The sequence below is a fragment of the Hemiscyllium ocellatum genome, chromosome 4 (assembly GCF_020745735.1).
Source record: "Hemiscyllium ocellatum isolate sHemOce1 chromosome 4, sHemOce1.pat.X.cur, whole genome shotgun sequence".
In the NCBI taxonomy this organism is placed as follows: domain Eukaryota; kingdom Metazoa; phylum Chordata; class Chondrichthyes; order Orectolobiformes; family Hemiscylliidae; genus Hemiscyllium; species Hemiscyllium ocellatum.
The window spans coordinates 60,964,515-60,985,759 of record NC_083404.1 but is presented as its reverse complement, the minus strand read 5'-3'; the positions used below and the strand labels follow the sequence as shown (position 1 = coordinate 60,985,759).

The window sequence follows — 21,245 nt, the reverse complement described above, 5'->3', positions numbered from 1 at the left end:
TCTGCTGTTTATATTAATGTTGCTTGCTCGATCTCCAAAGAAAACAAGGTGAACACAAATGGCATTTTTGGTTGGAATTATCCCCATAATGGTTAGAAAAGTTATCTAGGAATACAGCTGGGGATTGCTTTTATTCGTGGCATAAATGTGATATGTTTACATCGTTCTTCCCTTATCAATAAAGACATTAGTGAATTGAATGTTAAAAAAAGGTAGCAGATATGTCTTTCACACATCAACAGGAGATGCCACCAGAGTTGAAAATTGGACATAATGTATAAAACCAATTTGAAAGTGTTAATAAACTACTAAAAATTAATGTCAATCGATTACTTTGTTATTTATAAATACATTTTCAGTAAATCGAATCTTCATCCATGACTCATAGCTCTGAGTCTCTCTTCTAAACTCTTCTCCCACAGCGTTCACTAAGTGATCATATCTTCATACTTTGAAGAGTCAATTAAGTGTCAATCTGATATGGGTTTTGTCCATGTAATTTTCTTTAGTGTCATCCTTTCAAGTACAATATTCATTTTTCCCCTGTTGCAGGCACAGACTCGATGCATTTGTTCTTTATAAATTAGATTTACATATTTTCTCTAATTGCTATTTGAATTTCCTGCCATTTCACAAAGATCTTTCTCTATCAGAATATTAAATCTTCAGCTATTTTTGTGGCAATGCTTATTGATATTGGAAACCATCAGTAAAAGTTTTAGTGAAAGGAGGAGTATTGCGGGCAACTATAAATGCCCAGCAAATTTATGCTAAAATTAATTTCACAGGTAAGCTTAGGAGGGAAGCAATACAACTCTCATACTAGAGATAGCAGCAGAAACAATTGTGTAGTACTGTATAGCATTTTCTATGGCATGTGAAACATGCAGAATTAAGATAATGAAGTTCACAAAGGTGCTTTAAATTTGGCTCACAGATGCAACTGCATGCACTCTAGTTCCAAAGTTGCAAATCTATACCTACTTCCCACCCTCTATTCAATGCCATCTGAGCCAGGGTTTTGGAGCAGAGATCCAGACAGTTGCCGCATTCAGGAGGAACACTATTCACAGCTGTCCAGCACATCACCTTTGCCCCACATTACTGTCAGCAGAGCAAATGGGGACTGGTCATTTGATAAAGGGCTCTGCACAGGTGGAAGAGAGAGAATGGACATCCAGTTTCTGAAATTTAAATTTTCATGATATGGTCATCTGCAGCTGGGCCAGTATCTATTGTTTTTCCCTAGGTGCCATCAAGAAAATGGTGGTGAGCTGCCTCTTGAATTACAACAGTCTATGGAGGTTAGATGTACCCACTAGTTGTTGAGAACAGCATTCCAGGATGTTGACCTCGTGACAGTGAACAAACAGTGATCTATTTCCAAGACGTTATGCAGTTTAAGGAGTATCTTGTGAGATAGACTGTGTGGCTCCTGCAGTGTAGCCACTGTGGTGTCACTGCCTCCCAAAGTTAAAAGACCCCATGCACAGGTTTACAACAGGAGTTGTATCATCAATCAGTGGGACTATATTCCTCTCTCTCATATACACACACTCACAATTGAGGATAGAGAATGTGGTTACTTTTTTAAATGAATTGTTGGTTGAAAATGGCAGTTTTGAAAGGGAAGATGTAGTATTTGGTTCTGTTGAATTTTATGCACTGCAAATATCATTGTTTCATCATATCATAGCATCAATTGTTAGAGGCTGCAGTAGTACTTAAAATAATGCAGCAATATCAACATTTATTGACAAGTCTTTTTATTCTTCAAATGTTATCCTGTATCTAATGCGCACAAAATAATTTTAGTTGCAGCTTTTGTCAACTATCTGTGAAGAGAAAATACACAGAATTCTGGTTCCTCTTTTAAAAAACTATAATCAACAGAAGAGATGGATTACTATGGACTGCTGAGAAAAACCACTTGGCATGACCTCACTACTTTAAAAGATAATTTATTGATTCCCATCCCTGCTAAGAGATGCTAAAAGAACTACAATTTCATTACAGCTGCATTACCTTTGCTTTAGTCTCCCTGGTGTCATACACATGATTTGGCGACTGTAACAGTATCAGCCATAAGTCAAAACAAAGACAGAATTGACAAAGTGGCAACATTCTAATGTTTTATTAGAAAGCTTTAATGATTGTGGCAGACAACACAGGAAACGAGGATGTGAGGGATTGCACAGACACTGCCATTCATCTTTAAAAGCCTATTAGTCAATAACTGTGTTGGACTGTTTCCCATTAAATACCAATGCAAGCTATGAAGCTGACCTCAATTCCCTATAGTTATGCTTCTGAGCAATAATTACAACATTGTCAACCAGGTTATTTGGTCTACTGTAAGACTGTATCCAACAGACATGCAACTTCACGACACAGTGATAGAAGTGACCTTGTGGTTGAAGCTTTTTTTTTAACCTGTTCTCCAGTCGAGTGTAGCTTCACATTAGAGCTTCTTGCACTAAGATTAAAACTACTTCAATATTGTACCATTATATTTCTTGTGTTAAACAATTTGTCACTTCAAATTACTGTCTCCTTCTGCCCACGGCAATGAAGGTGCTGCGACCACCAGTGCTTCATTCTAGTATTATTCAGCTCAAATGTGGTTCCTCTGCACCCAAAACAAAACAACTTATATTTGAGTATCTTTGTGAATCAGGATAATAAAATACCAAATTGAAAATGAAGATGAAAGAATGGCAAGAAGGGACAGACAGAGAAAAAAACACATAAGAACATACAGCTGTTCAAGAACAAATGCTACACAGATGATGAAAAAATACAGTTATGCATTTGAATGTGTTTAGCATTCATAACAAATTAAGTAAATGGAAAATGCATGAAGTAAATACATGCAAGCTGGTAACCATTATCATGACATAGCTATAGAATGACAAAGATTGGGTTCTGAATATTGAAGGGTATCTGACATTCAAGAGAAATTGGAAGTTGGGGGAGAGCATTCCTAATCCAAAGATGGCATTACTACAACAGTTAGAGGTGACCTTTATTCAAGAGCTCAGGAGATAGAATCAATTTAGTTGGAGATGAAAATGATAAGGGGAAAGAAGTCATGAGTGGGAGTAATTTACAGACCCCTGAATAGCAACCACAATGTTCCAAGTCGTATACAAAACAAAAATTGGGGGCTTATGATAAAGCGTGGGTAATTACAATCTACATATAAACTGAAATAATTAGATAGCCTTGATAAGGAGTTCACTGAATACATTTGAGAGAGTTTTTTTTAGAGCAGCACATTCTAGAACTGACCAGAGCTTAAGCTTGGTAATGTGTAATATGACAGGATTAATGACTGACTTCACAATAAAGGCATTTCTCAGTAGCAGTGATTATAATATAATTGAATTTACATTCACATTCAGATTGAAAGTGAGAAGATTAGTATATTAAACTTAAACAAGGGCAAATGTATGAGCATGAAAGCTAAACTGGGGGAAGTAAACTGGGATATTAGGATAGGACATAGACCAGTAGAGAAGCAATTGCAGACATTTAAAAAGGTGTTTCACAATAATTACATTCCTACTACAGTTTAAAGGGAGGTGATGGCCTTGTGGCATTATCGCTGGACTGTTAATCCAGATTCCCAGCTGGAGATCTTGTTCCTATTCTGCTATGGCAGATGGTGGTATTAGAATTTAAGTTTTAAGCATTTACGATCTTGATAGACCTTACTGGCTTGCTGCTCCATTTCAGAGACCATTTAATAATTGGAATTAAGAGTATAATGATGATCAGGAATCCACTGTTGATTGTCAGATAAACCCATCTGGTTCACAATGTCCTTCAGGGAAAGATACTGCTATTTTGACCTGTTTCAGCCTACATGTAATTCCAGACCAATAGCAACATGGCGACTCTTAATTGCCCTCTGGGCAGAGATAGGAAATAAATACTCGCCTAGCCAGTGACACCCAAATCCTATGAATGACTTGGGAACATATGAAGTTGTTTAATGTGTTAGTAATATTTTTCTTTAAAAAAGAAAAGAATACAGGGTATAACCAGAATTCTGATCTAGGTGTTCGAGGGCATGGATCACAAAACAGTTGGTGTGCAAGAGCAGCAAGTAATTTAAACGGCTAATGGACTCTATCCTTTATTTACGAAAGAAATTTAATGTAAAAAGCTAAGGGCAGAAGAGTTATACGACCACAAATGTTTCTCTGTTTCTCCACAGATATCACAATTTGGTTTTCCTTATTTGTTCACGGGATGTCATAGGTCTCTTGCTGTGCCAATTCCCACTCCTAACTGCCCTTGAAAATCTAATGGTGAGCCAACGTCTTGAACTGCAGCCTATGTTGGTGTAGACACACCAACAGAACCACTTTCCGTCCTTTCAAATTATTTTTTTACCCCAAATAAATTATTTAAGGGCATATGAAATATGAGTAGAGGTAGGCAGTTCAACCTCTCAACGTTACTCCATCATTCAATAAGAACATGGCTGAGCTGTTCTACATTTGCATCGACCCTCCGTAACATTTGATTCACTTGCCTAATGCGAGTCCAACTGCCTTTGACTTGTTTAAAAAAAGCAATATCCTCACTTCACTCCCTTGTGAGGCAAGATTCCAAAGTTACACAGCTGTCAGGAAAAAAATGTTTTCATCTCTATCCTAAAAGGGTACCCCCTAATCTTAAATCAGTACCCTCTTGTTCTGGACTCATCACACAAAGAAACATCCTTTCCATGTGCAGTTTGTCAAAAGCATTTAAGATCTTAACAGACCTTACTGGCTTGCTGCTTCATTTCAGAGACCATTTAAGATTTGACCACATTGCTGGGAGTCTGGGGTCACAATTAGGTCAGTTAAGGTAGGGATACAGATTTCCTTGTGTAAAAAGTGAGGTCTGCAGATGCTGGAGATCAGAGCTGAAAATGTGTTGCTGGTTAAAGCACAGCAGGTCAGGCAGCATCCAAGGAACGGGAAATTCGACGTTTCGGGCCAGAGCCCTTCATCAGGAAGGGCTCTGTCCCTTTCAGCATACAGATTTCCTTCCCTAAAGGATATTAGCGAAACAGATAGGCTTTTATGAAAACTGGCAAAGGCTTCATGTACCAATGTTACAGAGACTGTCATTTTTTATTTTCAGATTTAATAACTGAATTTAAATTCTACCATTGGCTCTGCTCAAGATTTGAATCCAAAACATTAGCAAAGGGCTCTGGATTATTAGTCTAGTGACAATTACCACTGTGAGCCCTAGGTGGTAAATAATTGAAAGTTGTGAAGTAACCCCATACTTTCAGAGTAAAATCTAAAGTTGAAGATAACTGATTTCTTTCTCTATCCCATAATAAATCTTGTGTACCACATTGCCATGGAGATGGTTTGAGGTGTGAAGGTTCCTTTGCTTTAAAATACCTCTGCTGTTCCCACAGTTTGTTTTTGCTTCTTTATTCGTGCATGGGATGAGGGTGTCACTGGCTGGGCAACACTTATCACCCATCCCTAATTGCCCAGAGGGCAGTTAAGAGTCAACCACATTGCTGCGGATCTGGAGTCACATGTAAGAGTCAGAGACCAGGTAAGGATGGCAGTTTCCTCCCCTAAAGTGAACCAGATAGTATTTCCAGCAATCGATAATGGATTCATGGTCATCATTAGATTTTTAATTCCAGTTATTTATTGAATTCAAATTCCACCATCTGCCATGGTGGGACTTGAACCTGGGTCCCCAGAACATTATCTGGATCTCTGGATTAACACTACAGCAATACCACTAGGTCATCAGCTCCCCCTGAGGAGACAGTCAACAGTTCTAAGCTGGTAGGTGGAGAATCTCCCAGCAGCCAGGGCAAAGAGGTACCCAGGAACCCCGGGTGTTTCTGTTTCGGAATAACTGTCAAAGGAAGTGAATGAAGTTCATTATCAGGCTGGGAAAATCCAAATTCATAAGGTGTGGAAGCTGGGTGCTCCTCAGAGTTTAGGACTCTGCAGAGGCTGGCAGGTCTCCCCTTTGTGACATAATGAGCAGTGGGTGCTGACAGTGAAATATCCAGTGAGAGGACTCACCAGGAACTGTGCAAATACAGTGGGTTAGGGGCTGCCACCTATGTGTGTGGATGGGTGCCAGAGGAAATGGCCATGGGAGGTGGGGAATTGGATTTTACCAGAGTTCTCCTCTCTTCCACCCTCTGCTGTTGGGCAGAAGATATAAAAATGTGAATACGTGTATGATCAGATTAAAACAACTGCTTCTTCCTCACTATCATCAGACTTTTGAATGGTCCTTTTAATGTTAATGTTGACCTCTCCTTACACCTTCTTGGCGGCTGTAACACTATACCCTTCACTCCGTACTGTTACCCTGATTCACATAAATTGCATGATTTGCCTGTAAAGCACATAAAACAACACTTTTCACTGTACCTCAGTACATGTGACAGCAATAAATTAAATCGAATCATATCCCCACACTTTCCAATGCTGGGTCCTCCCATCAGACACCGAGTGACGAAACCTAAATACCAACAAACCCCTCTCCTGGCCATGACAGAGTTTCTTTGTCAGTTTCGCCAAATGCTGAGACTCTTGCCCAACTACTCATTAAATACGGGTGGCAAGTTGAGGCAGGCATTAATTGTGCACTAAAATGCCTTAATTATCCCTCAGGCAGGAAAGTCGTCCACCATCTTTCATGGCCCAGGTTTACCTGATTGAGAGTGGGGAGGCAATGGCTCCCAACAGCTGATGCCTTTCAGCGTGATTAAATGACAGCCCCCTTACTTTTAGGACTGCCTCAGATGGAGGGCATTAAAACTTATCCAAGTGTCAAGGCCACATGTAGCCTTCAGTTGACATGGTTTTTGAGATTATTTGGACCAGGCCATGGAGATGTAGTCCAGTTCTCACTTAAAGTCATGAATTAGACTATTATTTCTGTTGCCCCGTTAGTGAATCCCATATCCTTTTTTCCAGGGAAAACTACACAAGTAAACTTGACATGCCATATTACACCCTTCAATAGTGCTGTGTTGGATGGAAAACAAGTGGTGGGCAAACTGCCTCTTGGAGGTAGGGAATGGGGGCTTGCTATTCAGAGTAAAAGATTCTTCAATGAAGTAGGACAGTAGATTTGACTTGTTCATTTGAGGCAATATTGCCAGTCAAATTCACTGAAGGTTACAGAGGAAACAGAGAATGATAGCACTAAGACAGAGATTGACTGTCAGCTTGTTTACATGACAAAGAAACAGGCCATAGACATTTCAATTTCACATTCTGGATTGTCATAATTTTAAGAAAATGTGAATCTTTCATACACTGCTTTATCAAGACAGCTTTAATTTCAGCGAAAGGGCTAGTAATTCAACAAGAATTATTTTCACTTCGTAAGTATGCCTTAACATAGAAACATAGAAAACTGAAGCAGGAATAGGCAATTTAGCCCTTCAAACTTGCCTCATCATTCACCATAATCATAGCTGATTATCCAACTCAATAGCCTGCTCTTGCTTTTCCTCCATATCTGATTACCTGTTTGGCTCCAACTGCTCAATCCATTGTATTGATACAGGAGTCACTCAATTTCAATTTACATGTGAAATAAGCTGGATTATGAAAACCAAAATCAAAGTACCAATAAAAATGCAGCACAATTAAAAAGAATTGAGCTCCTTCAGTTGTCTTGAAGCATAGGCCTTCATTTCAGCACGTTTCTAGATTATGCATTGGGTTTAAGCTTCTGAAAGGATTGTCCAGATCACCCACTGTTAGTCCAGAGCAAGATTTACAGAAATACTGGAGACACACCGTTCTTCTAGGTTTTCTATGGTCATCATCAAAGTTACACCGACAATCAGTAAGGACCCAGAGAATTTCAATTTTGTCGTCTTTTTAATTGGAAGTTTATTTGAAGATGTGCTGGCACTTCTGATATTGCTTGTCAGCCTTTTCCTTATTTGGAGTTTGCCAGGCATGTACGAAAAGAACAACTCGTTGGCACTTGCCATTTTCATTTAACTCAATGAATAAATATTCGGCCAAGCATCATACTTGCCTATTAGCAGCATTCTGTAGCAACAAAGAAGCCAGCTTCTAAAATGCTGACTATGTCAATCATTGGATAAAGATCAAGGAAGGGATCTTCTCCACTAGCTTCCAAGTAGGCACTGAAAGCAAAACTCAACTCCACATATTTTCTTTCCTTCCAACGAATGCAAAACAATTCTTGGTTTCACTGCAGCTTAAATTGCAAAGTATATTTAAAACTGCTCCTACTCAAATGCCAGGGGTATTTTTTAAGCTTTTGAGAGCTGTGGTCATGCAGACCTTGTTCAATGATAGCTTTTAAGGGGTTAGCACGTACAAAATTTAAACATTATAATGGTTTCATTATTGGGTTGGTGTCTGCTTGTAGCTGTAAATAAACACTTTGCAGCCTTTCACTGTTGACTTTCTATTAGATTTCACACTAAATGTTACTGCACAGAGATCTGGAACCAGTGTGAATGGGTCAAGCAATTGCAGACCTCATTAAACAATTAGACTGAAACACCTTTACTTTGTTTTAGCGTCTGACTCAAGGACTGTCACTTAGCATAGCATTGAATGTACTATTTGATGTGCAGAAAATAAAATAAAGAGAAGAAAAGAAACATGAAATCGAGAGATAAAAGACAAAAAGGAAAACAAACATTTAAATCCTGAGCAAAAAATAAAACAATTAAAGGGCTGAGTTTCATCATTTGCAACAGTTAATTTCCTGTGCTAAAGAGACTGGATGTTAAAATTTTACTTGCATCCAAATGGACTTGCCCTAACTTTATCTGGAAAGCTTAGGGCAGCTTCACATCCTGCAATGCTGCACTGTTGAATCTCCGGAATAATTAATATTAAATATTAATATAATGAAATGTTTGTAGCAGCACCTAACTTTTTGTGTTTCATTGACCATATTCAGTTGCCAGAAGATACTTTTCAATGTGAAAGAGCACTGATAGCCTCGTGATTACTGCTGCAACAAAATATAACTGATTTCTTTTAAGCATGAACTGGTGAGAAAAGCTTGGTGAATCAGTAAATTGATTTAATTGTGTGTAAAATAGGTTAATTAGATTAAATTATCCTATTGCACAAGAACTATATGACTTTTCATATCAAATACCTAAGGACCCTTGATATCATGCTTAAAGAGATAAAATATTAATAGCCTATTAGATCTGAAGTGAAAGGACAAATTAGGTTAGGAGCTTCCATTATGCACTTCCCAACATAACCCAGTGATCAATGGAAATAGGTAGATAATAATCCACAAAGTTTGATTTTAATCATGGTACAAAAATGATGATAATTACAGCACAATTAATATAAATGGAAGTTTGAGGCTATGAGGTTAAGATAGATTGAATAGAAACAGTGTTGTCAGCAAATAAGAGATGTCTCACTGGAGCCTCTGGGCCATGTCAACTCTGGAGATGAACTTGGGACAATGACAGTACTTAAATTAGAGGTTTTTATTTAACTAGATGACATTCTTTCAAAAAATGTTTCTGTCAATGTTACCCCTTCTCATGCCTTCCTGATGACATCGATTTCTGGATGAGACATGGTTCCATTGCTGTCAGCTAACCTCTGCTACTTTACTCAAGTGGCCTACATTTACATTCTAGGAGAAAGTGAGGACTGCAGATGCTGGAGTACCAGAGTTGAAAAATGTCATGCTGGAAAAACACAGCAGGCCAGGCAGCATCCGAGGAGCAGGAGAATCGACGTTTCAGGCATAAGTCCTTCTTCAGGAATGAGGCTGGTGTGTCAAGCGGGCTGAGGCAAAGGGTAGGAGGGAGAGAATTTGGGGGAGGGGCGCTGAGAATACGATAGGTAGAAGGAGGTGAAGGTGAGGGTGATAGGCTGGAGAGGGGGTGGGGACGGAGAGGTCGGGAAGAAGATTGTAGGTCAAGAGGGCAGTGCTGAATCCGGGGGTTGGGATTGAGATAAGGTGGGGGGAGGGGAAATGAGGAAGCTGGAGAAATCTACATTCATCCCATGTGATTGGAGGGTTCCTAGGCAGAAGATGAGGTGCTCTTCCTCCAGGCGTCATGTGGTCAGGGTCTGGCGATGGAGCAGGCCAAGGACCTCCATGTCCTTGGCGGAGTGGGAGGGGGAGTTAAAGTGTTCAGCCACGGGGCGGTTGGGTTGGTTGGTGCGGGTGTCCCAGAGGTGTTCCCTGACAAGTTCTGCAAGTAGGCGGCCTGTCTCCCCAATGTACAGGAGACCACATCGGGTGCAACGGATACAGTAAATGATGCGTGTGGAGGTCCAGGTGAATTTGAGACGGATGTGGAAGGATCCCTTGGGGCCTTGGAGGGAGGTAAGGGGGGAGGTGTGGACGCAAGTTTTGCACTTCTTGCAGTTGCAGGGGAAGGTGCCAGGAGTGAAGGTTGGGTTGGTGGGGGGTGTGGACCGGACGAGGGAGTCGCAGAGAGAGTAGTCTCTCCGAAACGCTGACAGGGGTGGGGCGGGAAATATATCCCTGGTGGTGAGGTCTGTTTGGAGGTGGCAGAAATGACGGAGGATGATACGATGTATCTGGAGGTTGGTGGGGTGGAAGGTGAGGACCAGTGGGGTTCTAGGAGAAAGTGAGGACTGCAGATGCTGGAGATCAGAGCTGAAAACGTGTTGCTGGAAAAACGCAGCAGGTCAGGCAGCATCCAAGGAGCAGGAGAGTCGATGTTTCTTCTTCAGGCTGAAGAAGGGCTCATGCCCGAAATGTCGACTCTCCTGCTCCTTGGATGCTGCCTGACCTGCTGCGCTTTTCCAGCAACACATTTTCATCAGTGGGGTTCTGTCCTGGTGGCGATTGGAGGGGAGGGGATGGGATCAAGGGCAGAGTGCGGGAAGTGGAGGAGATGCCCTGGAGAGCATCGTCAACCACATCGGAGGGGAAATTGTGGTCTTTCAAGAAGGAGGCCATTTGGGTTGTTCGGTTGTGAAATTGGTCCTCCTGGGAGCAGATGCGACGGAGTTCGGTAGTGGAATTGGTATACTTACGTGCTACCCACAGAAGGCTGTTCAAAAATAAAAGGCATTACACCTTGAATCGGTTTACAACTCAAGCTACCCTCTAGCTTTTCGAGCAACATTTCTCGGCATTGAGCAGGAATGGAAGCTATGGTTTATTTTCTCCTCTTTAACCCAAATGCTAAAGCCAGTTGAAATAAGATAACTAGAATCAATTAATCTGATACAAACCAGAGGGTCACCATCAACTTTCTCCACAGACCAGGGTAGCATGGTGGCTCACTGGTTAACACTGCTGCCTCTCAGCACCAAGTTCAATTCTGCCTCGGGCGACTGTCTGAGTGGAGTTTGCATATTGTCCCCATGTCTTGTGGGTTTCCTCCCACAATCCAAAGATGTACAGGTCAGGTGAATTGGCCATCGGAGGGGTGTTATGGACTTGTTGGGCCGAAGGGCTGTTTCCATACAGTAGGGAATCTAATCTAAAAGCTTGCTGACAGGGCTACAGAATACAAACTCTGTCTTTGGCTTGACTAGATTTTGGTTTTTAATCCGTGGGCAGTAATCCGGCACAGTGGATCAGTTGCCATTGATAGAAAGCATTAAATTATTCATAGCTGGTTAATTAAAATTCAAGTACAGCTTGAACTGAACAAATTTTTTTGGGTTAAGTTTCCTCAGTCTCTCGAGACAGCAACTTTGGCAAGAGTCAGATCAAATGGCTTAGTAAAAAGACATGTTGTCCCAATTTCAATGAGGGCTTCTTCTTTGGACTCACAGGGAGCACAGCCTTGGTCTTTTTTCAATGGGAAACTTTACATGGTAATGAGGGAAAGTGTAAAAGTATGGGAATATGCTAATCTTCTCAACCTTTAAACATAGCTTCCTCCCAGCTCCTAACAACATTGAAACAGACTCTTAAATCTTCCATAATGCCCACAAGGCTATACACTCACTTTAAAACAGCTGTTTGATTTTTAAGCTAACAGTATTTCACAATGAAACTAAGCCCTCATACTATAAGATGACCTTTCTGATTCTGGAGATTTGTTGCAGTACATCCGTAGCATTCTGTGGATGCTAGTGTCTCTAATTCTTTGGATACTCTTAAAGTGCTGGTATATGTGCGGAGTGGGATGGAATGTGTATGCTTGGCACATTATTCTCATTTCCTCTTTAGGTAGCTACAGACAGGAGTACATAAATGTGCTGGTGATGCAACAAGAGATCTGAGCATGGGACCTGTGGTAATTCAGAAGGTTAAGATATGTGACTATGTGGAGGCCAGAAACAGGGGGGAAAAAAAGTCTAGGCTGCAGAGGATGTGTGGCATCAGGCTACAGGCAGTCAGAGATTAGGAGAAGTTCTGAGGAGTTGGCAAGGCAGCAAAGGTTAAAGAGACACAAGTAGCCAAAGACAATATCTCTACACAACTAAAGTGCTGGGAATGACTTAGAGGAGTCTGGTGGCTCATTGAAGTCCCAGGAGCCATTTGGTAGCTGACAGCAGGAGTGAAGAAAGTCCACAAGATATTTTCTTATTTTAGCTAAGAAATATTGAAGCTTTGAGAAACTGGCAGTGCCAGTTTAGTGAAGCGAGCTGTCTGTGAAAAAGCTGGAGTTCAGCTTGTGTGTAGGTGCCAAAGGGCTGCCTCTAGAATACAGTGGCATATAACCTCAGGGCAAGAGACTGAGCTATAGGGTTATGAGCAGTTGTTGGCACAGCCTGTGATGGGTGGATACTGAGGAGGTTTCAAGGCTAGATCTTTGAAAGTAAAGAATTTGAATCTCTTTTAAAGGAGACAGTGCTTTAAAGATTTTGTGTTTCTCAACATGGCAACAAGTGTCTGGTAAGGTTCTAAGAAATCTATGTGATCACTCTTAACCACATCTTTCCAAGGTGGGCTGTAGGGTGCTTGACAAAAGATCATCTGATACTCATATTTACCTCATGTTAATGTTGGATATTACAGCATAAGTTGTGAGGTTTTAAACACACACACACACACACACACACACACACACACACACACACACACACACACACACAGAAAAAATAAATAATTTGTATTGAAAAGTTTATTTTTCACAATTGTGAGATCTGTTAGCTTTGTTCTCTTAATATTATCTGGAATCTCAAACTCAGTAACAAGTTATTGATCCCAAATCACACATTAATATAATTTGGCAGTCTCATCTGGGATTGTAATACTTTGAACTTGCTTGTTAAATTTACTGATCTGATAATTTGACAGCTTTCATCACTAGGAAAAAGAAATTGAGAATTTAAAATATCTGCAATTTTTACATCAAAACAAATTATTCCCAGGCTAGTCCCAAAAAGTCATAAATATATAACCCATTCTTTAACATTGTACTAAGCGTATACAGCTGGCTGTACATTCCAACTCGCATACATGAAAACAGTCAGTCAATAACATCATAATTGCTGTCAATGTATAAATTAAGGTATCACCAGAAGTACAGTGTAATGTCTAGTATTGAATCCTATCAATGATTTAATAGATAACTGGACCATCCATTGTCAGCTCAGCCAAGTAAAGTTGCTGCTTTATTCACTATTTGTGCTCAGATGTCCAATCCCAGCTGAGGTGGCATTATAGTGTTACAATTCATTTCAGAGTACATGGGGTCCCTCATTTCCAGTGAAAAGTGCTTATGTGAGGCAAGAACATGATCAGACTGGAGTATGACCTCTGCTCCTGCACCTACTCTTTTCAATGAATATCATCTGAGCACACTCATTCTCACTGTGTAAATGAAGCATGGCAAAGAGCATTGGATGCCAGCTAGCACTTGTCTAACAGCGCACAGCATACGTTGCTACTTCAAGAATGAAAGAACACTTGTGATTGGGAATGGGAGGATAGAAGGAGGAGAATAACACTAGCTGGGGAGTCACTTCAGGGGGCACATCACTATCAAATATGTGACATGTAGACCAGACCAGATAGGGACAGTAAAGAGCCTGCCCTCAAAGGCATTGGTAAACTGGACGGGTTTTTACAACTGATGATGCTTTCATGGGAATAGCTTCCAGTTCTAGATTAATTGAACTTAATTTCAACTAGCTGCCATGGTGAGACTTGAACCCATTTTCCACTGTTGGTCAGGGTTCCTGGATCACCAGACTAGTGATATTACTACAACGCCACTGTCACCTGTTGAGGAGTATTTACAGTGATGTGTTTTTCAGAGTGAGTGATAACTCTTTTTTAAAATTTAATACTGTTTCAGACACAGAAGCCTGCTTGAATGAAACCTGCCCACGCTGTCAAATTGCTCATTTGCATTCCAAAACGCATTCCAAATCTTTTGCAGGCTTTTACAAAGTTGAAGGACAAATCAGAGAAAAGCAGAGATAAGACACGTGAAGCAAAACTGCAGTGAAAGGTGAAGTAAAGTGGAGGTTTCCATATATGGATTATCCTCTTGTTCTTTGACAGGTGAAGCAGAATGTGGCTGTAGGAATTAAACTTGAAACAATTATTCTGTTTGATGCTCTCAGCACTCTCCTGAAAGGATGACAATGTATCAAACCTCGAAGTACATGGTACCCAGGATCAATGCTATCAACACTATCCAAGATCGTCCAAGACAGCAGGTCACAAAGAGTTGTGACAACCTAGAACATAGAAACAGCACAGAACAGGCCCTTTGGCCCATGATGTTGTGCTGAGATTTAATCCTAATGTAAAGTATAATAACTTAACCTACACACCCCTCAACTCCCTGCTCTCCATGTGCCTGTCCAGCAGTCGCTTATGTGTCCCTAATGACTCTGCTTCCACCATCACAGCTGGCAACACATTCCATGCATTCACAACTCTTTGCGTAAAGAACCTACCTCTGATATCCCCTCTATACTTTTCCCCTAATATCTTTAAACTATGACCCCTCGTATCCATCAATCCTGCCCTAGGGAAGAGTCTCTGGCCATTGACTCCTATCTATTCCTCTCATTAACTTGTATACCTTGATCAGGTCTCTCTCTTCCTCCTTCTCTCCAGAGAGAAAAATCTGAGCTTTTTCAATCTTTCTTCATAAGGCAAGCCCTCCAGTCCAGGCAGCATCCTGGTAAACCTTCTTTGCACCCTCTCCAAAGCCGCTATATCTTCCCTATAGTAGGGCGACCAGAACTGGACACAATATTCCAAGTGTGGCCTCACCTGGGACTTGTAGCAAAACCTCACGACACTTAAACTCAATCCCACTGTTAATGAAAGCCAAAACACCATGCACTTTCTTAACAACCCTATTCACTTGGGTGGCAACTTTGAGGGATCTATGTACTTGCACACCCAGGTCCCTTTATTCCTTCACACTACAAAGAATCCTGTCTTTAATCCTATATTCAGCATTCGAGTTCGACCATCCAAAATGCATCACTTCGCATTCATCCAGGTTGAACTCCATCTGCCATTTCTCATTCCAGCTCTGCATCCTGTCTATGTTGCATTGCAGCCTGCAATAGCCCTCTATACAATCAACGACACCTCCAAACTTTGTGTCATCTGCAAATTTATTAACCCACCCCTCAGCCTCCACGTCCAAGTCATTTTATAAAAACTACAAAAAGCAGAGGAAGAAGAAGAGAGCCCTGCAGACTCCACTCAACACTGACCTCAGGCAGAATACTTTCCATCTACAACCACTCTCTGCCTTCTGTCAGCCAACCAATTCTGAATCTAGATAGCTAAGTCTCCCTGTATCCCATATTTCCTGACTTTATGAACCTATTACACACTTACAGAAAGGTGGCATATAATTCAGGAGCACAATTTGGACCGAGAGAAAGATTTCCTTGGTGAAACATAGATACAAAACACATCTCCTCAGACATGTTCAAAAACTTGTGTGCAAGTAAATATCTTCCTTTCAATGAGGGTGGCTTTGTCCAAAAAACATCTTTTCATTTGCTAGTTTCAAAAGGAAAAGTGATGTTCACAGAGAAAATGCTGAATCTGACAGTTAACAAGAAAAGATTTAACACTGCTTATTGTTTTGCAATGAATCATCAAAAGCTCAAAGTCCAAACATTATGTCCAGTGTGAATCAAATAGCGCAACAAAAACCAATTTAATGTAATTTTGAGAGACTTAGGAAGACCCTAACCCTATTGCAGTTGGTTTCTACCACTGGTGTGCATAATTTCCTCTATTTGCTGGTGTAAGGGCCGGATTTTCTCAGCCCCATTGTGAAATACTCAACTCAGCTGATTGCCTGGCTTTATAATTTCCCCTTGAATGCAAGAGTAGAACTGACCTCATTAACCCTGGAAGCAAGTCTCAAGGAGACATGGGGCAGGTTAGTGATGAAGTAGGTGGTTAGAATGCCATTTCAAAGGTTGAGGTTGGATTTTCCCCTAAACTATACCAGATGCCTGTTGACCAAAGCAGTCCAACAGAGCTTTTATTACAGCACTCATGGAAAGTTTGTGAGAAGATTTGTAGCTTGGGTGCTCGTTGTTGTGGTTCTGTTCACCGAGCTGGGAATTTGTGTTGTAGACGCTTCATCCCCTGTCTAGGTGACATCCTCAGTGCTTATAAATGCCGGAGGAAACATCACAGAAGCGCTTCACAGGAGGCTCCCAAGCACTGAGGATGTCGCCTAGACAGGGGACGAAACGTCTGCAACACAAACCCCCAGCTCGGCGAACAGAACCACAACAGCACTCATGGAAGCTCAATCCCTCCATTTCACATTAGATAGTTTAAAGAAAAATCAGATCAAGACATTTGAATAGACCTCATCCACTATACTAGAGCACTTACATTAAGACAATCAATCAGTTTGAGATTCTCAGACTATGGGTTAAAGCACTAGGACCAACAAAAGTGAATGTCTGAATTTATTGGCACGTTTAAATGGCTCCACTTCCAGGCTTCCTGATCCAAGAATCACATTGTCCATTTCCCCTTCCACCAAAAAGCAGACCTGTTTAAAATAAAGGGGATGGGGGTATAATTAATTATAAGGGGGGGGGGGAAGAAACGGGACTGATGGGGTGTAAAGAGTAGAGGACCCTCTACGTCCAGGTGCCTCCTGCCATTGTTAATTGGCCATGGAGTATTCCTGATTCTATGAAAGTCCTGACTAAGTGGAAAGGCTGCACGAGAATAATATGAAGAAATCAATTGTACAATCCTTCCACCCTCTCCAGTTTGATTAAAATACTGTTTCCTAACTAATTGGGCAATAATCATAACCAAATAATGTAAATCCTGCTGATTCTAAACATAAATTCACTAGATTATATAGAGACAAAACAGAGGTATGACAAGCTACTCAAAATAGCTCTAAACCTAATGCCTTCTGCCTCTTCTACTTTTCTTTAGAAAGATGGGCCAATGATTAGATTTAATTTTTGCCATGGCTTAATTGAATTTTTTATTGATTTAAACATATTTGTAGATTATGTAATTAGCTGAACATAAAACAGCTTCAAACTTAAAAATGGTGAAGAGTATAGATGTAAGTTGATTCCAGCAACTATAAGAGCAGAAATTTACTGTCAATTCATTGATTCAATTTGCTTTACAGGAAAAAGTCAAGATTTTAAAAAATGAATCACCTCTGTGACTAGTCAGAATTTAAATGAATTGCCTCTGAATAGCAATAGTTTCCAGTAAGTTGGTGAGAGTATATCTCTACATGGAATAAATATTGAGATAACCTCTTGCATTGTTAACCATATTCTGCAAATTAACTATTTATTAAATTATATTCCTTTGCATGATAAAACCCCTTGAAAGGCAAATGTTTTATAGGGCACAGTCTAATACTTTTATTTAGTTTCATTCCTAATGGATGAACCTCCACTTGGTTTTATTGTTTGGGCCAATGCTCTAGGGAGATAAGTGACCTGTTGCTGAAATGTGAATGCAGTTATCAAACATTCATCATCAACAGATGGGTCAGATTACTGCAAATGAGTGCTCCATTAATGTTACACAATGACACATTGATCACATACACTGTAATTGTATCTTCTCCATTCTAGACTCATTACTACCCTTTTAATATTTTAGCTCCACCTAGGGGGATGAATTCAGGCAAGGGTTATCCCAATTGGCCACTGTGAAAATTCATTTCATTATCTTAGGGTTTCGATATTCTTTCTGTCAAAGTTAGGGAAACAATGTGTAGAGCCTGTGTGAAAATTCAGCTTCATCACTTTATATAGAAGTTATTTACATTTGCTCCCCATTGATGACATTCTTAAGGTTGGATAGTTTCTGTGAAAACCCAATGGAATTTCTCATGAATGATAAATGGACTTCATAAGTGCTTAACTATAAACCTCCATAATCGGTAGAGTCCAAATAAAGTGCTTGGAAAGTCTCAATCCATTTTATAATTATACTTTAGCATGCCACAATTACAATCATTAGCTTACTGAAGATAAAAGAAAACATGGCACATTTTCACTTTGATCATACAGCATTAATGTGGTAGAGCAGACCAGCTCAATACAGTGAAGCCAACACAACAATCGTCAGATGGTGAGGGGAGGAAGGTATAAGCTCCGAATGCAGTGTGGTGTTATGGTGGAGGAGAGGGAGGCTGTAAAAGGAGGGTGAAGTGGGGGAGAGGATGGAGGTAAGGATGATAAACAGTTGTAGTGTGGTGTTGGGGAATCGGGCACCATTTGAGATGCCAGAGGTAGCGAACATCATACATGGTGAGGGAGAGCAGAGCGGAAAGCATTGTGAGGAATTGAGGTAATGTCACTAGATGAGTAATCTAGAAGGTCAGGCTAATGCTCTGAGAACATGGATTTGAATCCTACCATAAATTCAATAAAACTCTGAGTAAAAATGTAAGTCTAATGGCTACTGTGTAAATTTATTTGATTGTGGTAAAAACCCATCTGATTCACTAAGTCCTATAGGAAAGGAAATCTGTTGTCTTTGTGTTGTCTGGCCTACATATGATTCCAGACCCAAAATAATGTGGTTGGCTCTTACTTTTCTCTGGGCAATTAAGAATGGACAATAAATGCTAGTCTAGGTTAGAGTGGTGCTGGAAAAACACAGCAGTTCAGGCAGCATCCGAGGAGCAGGAAAATTGACGTTTCGGGCAAAAGCTCTTCATCAGGAATACAGGCAGAGTGCCTGAAGGGTGGAGAGATAAATAAGAGGATGGGTGGGGGTGGGGAGAAAGTAGCACAGAGTACAATGGGTGAGTGGGGTGGGGATGAAGGTGATAGGTCAGAGAGGAGGGTGGGGGAAGATAGCAGATAGTACAATGGGTGGATGTGGGTGGGATGAAGGTGACAGGTCAGAGAGGAGGGTGGAGTGGATAGGTGGAAAAGAATATAGGTAGGTAGGACAAGTCATGGGGACAGTGCTGAGCTGGAAGTTTGGAACTGGGGTGAGGTAGGGAAAAGGGAAATGAGGAAACTGGTGAAGTCCACATTGATGCCCTGGGGTTGAAGTGTTCCGAGGCAGAAGATGAGGCATTCTTCCTCCAGGCATTGGGTGGTGAGGGAGCAGTGGTGAAGGAGGCCCAGGACTTCCATATCCTCGGCAGAGTGGGAGGGGGGAATTGAAATGTTGGGCCACAGGGCGGTGTGGTTGATTGGTGCGGGTGTCCCGGAGATGTTCCCTAAAGCACTCTGCTAGGAGGTGTCCAGTCTCCCCAGTGTAGAGGAGACCGCATTGGGAGCAATGGATACAATAAATGATATTGGTGGATGTGCTTCCACATCCATCAAAGTTTTATCTGCACATCCACCAATATCATTGTATCTGCTGCTCCCAATGCGGTCTCCTCTACATTGGGGAGACTGGACGCCTTCTAGCACAGCGCTTTAGGGAACATCTCTGGGACAGCCGCACCAATCAACCACACCGCCCTGTGGCCCAACATTTCAACAACCCCTCCCACTCTGCCGAGGACATGGAGGTCCTGGGCCTCCTTCACCACTGGTCCCTCATTACCCAACGCCTGGAGGAAGAATGCCTCATCTTCTGCCTCGGAACACTTCAACCCCAGGGCATCAATGTGGACTTCACCAGTTTCCTCATTTCCCCTTTCCCCACCTCACCCCAGTTCCAAACTTCCAGCTCAGTGCTGTCTCCATGACTTGTCCTATCTGCCTATCTTCTTTTCCACCTATCCACTCCACCCTCCTCTCTGACCTACCACCTTCAGCCCCACCCCCATTCACCTCTCATTTATCTCTCTATCCTTCAGGCACTCTGCCTGTATTCCTGATGAAGGGCTTTTGCCTGAAACATCAATTTTCCTGCTCCTCGGATGCTGCCTGAACTGCTGTGCTTTTTTAGCACCACTCTAATCCAGAATCTGGTGTCCAGCATCTGCAGTCATTGCTTCTACCTAATGAATGCTAGTCTAGCCAGTGATGCCCATATCCTATCAATGAATATAATTGTAGCACTTTCCAGGAATTGGGTGAACTTTTGATATCCAGCTGATTTATTCATGAATTGCACTCCTGGGCAAATGTTAGACCTGCTACAAAAATCCCTGAGTAAATCCATGTAAATCTCATGTCTGTGCTTTGTGGAATCTGTCTTTGGAATTGCACAGCAATACCAAGATTGAGTAAAACTGGAAGTGATTTTCCCTGTATATATCGGAGATGTGGGACTTTAGAGTTTTGAGGTGCAGCTATGATGAAAATCTGGGTAGAAGGTCCCTCCTCATGGGCGATGGAAATTCTTCTGGAAATTGGGGCAGTGAATTTCCTGCAAATGTATTAATATTTGTCATTGTTTGATATGTTTTAACTAACAGGTTCTAGACAACATCTTTAATTAGTCAGAAGGTGATGGTGATATAGATTACAGCAATTTAGACATAATGAACATGTAATGCGATCATTAATGACTTCAGTTATACAGATAGTAAGTTCAATAGTATGGTTACCTGCCGGCCTCAAAAGTGAACCAAGTTGAGTCTCTTCCATACCGTCTGAGAGAGCTGAGTGGCCACATAACAAGTTTCACTCTAGGGTTGTGGATGTCCCACAGGTAAATGTTTTCATGTGTGATCTGCATGGTGCATTCGCCATAAATGTCCAAGTTTGGTGTTGGCATCAAGTAAACATTAAACCGCTCTGAAAACACAGAAAAAGATCAATATGGTCAACCAAGGTATTTGCAGCCGAGATAATATTTGGTCCACCAAGTCTGCTTATGATTCACAGGAACCTCCTACCACATTTAATTTGCTAATTTAACTC

The 21,245-nt window shown here is 41.1% G+C and overlaps 1 protein-coding gene across 1 annotated transcript in view; it reads right to left on the bottom strand.

Annotated features, from left to right (window-relative positions):
* dok6 (docking protein 6) overlaps positions 1-21,245 on the bottom strand; it is a 461,172-nt gene that overhangs the window by 38,925 nt on the left and 401,002 nt on the right. The window contains exon 5 of the mRNA XM_060824291.1: positions 20,930-21,119. Within this exon, the coding sequence (XP_060680274.1) occupies positions 20,930-21,119 (190 nt within the window). The remainder of the gene's footprint in view (positions 1-20,929; positions 21,120-21,245) is intronic.